General features: G+C 60.3%; 1 protein-coding gene across 1 annotated transcript in view; it reads right to left on the bottom strand.

The window, feature by feature from the left end:
* ACA1_213080 (uncharacterized protein) overlaps window positions 1-975 on the bottom strand; it is a gene marked incomplete at both ends in the record, with an annotated part of 1,245 nt that extends 270 nt beyond the window's left edge. The window contains 3 exons of the mRNA XM_004336996.1: window positions 22-113; window positions 251-756; window positions 933-975. Coding sequence (XP_004337044.1) covers window positions 22-113; window positions 251-756; window positions 933-975 — 641 coding nt within the window. The remainder of the gene's footprint in view (window positions 1-21; window positions 114-250; window positions 757-932) is intronic.
* Window positions 976-1,392: the final 417 nt, after the last annotated feature.

Here is a 1,392-nt window from a genome sequence, read left to right as displayed (position 1 = left end):
TTGGAGCCGGCGCTGTTGAACTCGGACACGGCGCGGCGCCTGCGGTCCTCCTCCTCCTTCCGCTCCTTCTCGTCGCGCTCCCGCTTCAGCCTCGCCTCGCGCTCACGCCACGACTGCACACACCGCACACACCGCACACACGACACGACACGACACACAACGCGCACACCGCACACGACACGACACGACACACGCACGCGTGAGTTGCGTGTGTGCGTGCGTGCGGTGGACGAGAGAGTGCGGCCGGCACCTCGGTGTCGCCCTCGCGCGGGAGCTTGACGCCGCAGTCGGCGCAGAAGGTGGCGGCCGAGTGCAGGGCCGCGCCGCACTTGAAGCAGAAGTTGTGCCGCGGCGGCCGCCCCACCTCGCGTCCGTCGTCCGCCGCCGCCGGCGTCATCAGCTGCGCCGCCTGACCCTCGGCCCACGCCACCATCGCCGCCGCAAGCGCCCGCGCCCGCCGCTCCTCCGCCTCACCAACGCCGCCGGCGCCGGCGCGTTCTCTGTTGAGCGCGGCCACGGCGATGGCCAGCGCCATCTGCTCTGTCGTTAGGTCGGCGCCGACGGTGCCGTTGACGTTGTTGTGGTGGGTCGAGCGGGGCGAGACGCGGGTCTTCTTCTCGCGACGCTGCGGCGAGGCTGGCGGTGGGCCGCTGTCGCTGCGCGGGAGGGACGAGGGCGAGCGCTGGGCCTCGGCGCGCCATCGCTGGTGGTCGCCTCCGCCGGGCCTTCGGTCGTGTAGCAGCGGCTGGTGCTCCTCTGTTCGAAGTACGTACGAAGTAAGTTAGAAATAAAATTACGAAATTATATTTAAATTTTTAGATGTATTTATTCCTTATTTTGGTTTAATTTATTTGAAAAGAGAACGGAAAGCAAGATTATTTTTTTAATTTTTTTAATTTTTTTTGTTCGATTTGAAGAACAGAAGAGAGTACCTTGAGGTTCGGGAGATCCGGGCTGGCTGGCGCCGCAGCCCATGATGAGAGCAGCTTGGCAACCTCTTTAGACTTGGTACGAGAAGGAAGACTCGACACGGGGTGCCCACTTGGCGTGAAGGCTTCTCTCCACCAACAACACGACGAACCGTTCGCCAAATACAATTTCTCTTTCTCGTTTCTCTTTTCCTTTGTCGACAAGATCAGTGTGTTTCCATGACAACGAGGATGCAATTTGAAATACATTTAAAACGTGTTTAAAATTTCACAAGTACATGTTCGAAACATGGGGCATTTTTTCATGGGTGGTGGAGGCCCTGCGCGTACATCGTCTTCAGCAAAGCGGCGTACTCGTCGGTCGACACGGTCGGCGGCGAGGCGAAGGTCGCTGGCGATGGCGTCGACGGCGTCGACTCTGGGGAAGACGACGATTGCGGCAGGTCCACGCACGGGCTCGGAT

This window comes from Acanthamoeba castellanii (genome assembly GCF_000313135.1).
Source record: "Acanthamoeba castellanii str. Neff unplaced genomic scaffold scf7180000084758, whole genome shotgun sequence".
Lineage (NCBI taxonomy): Eukaryota > Discosea > Longamoebia > Acanthamoebidae > Acanthamoeba > Acanthamoeba castellanii.
Note: the sequence above shows the minus strand (reverse complement) of the source record. Positions and strands in the feature narration are given on the sequence as shown.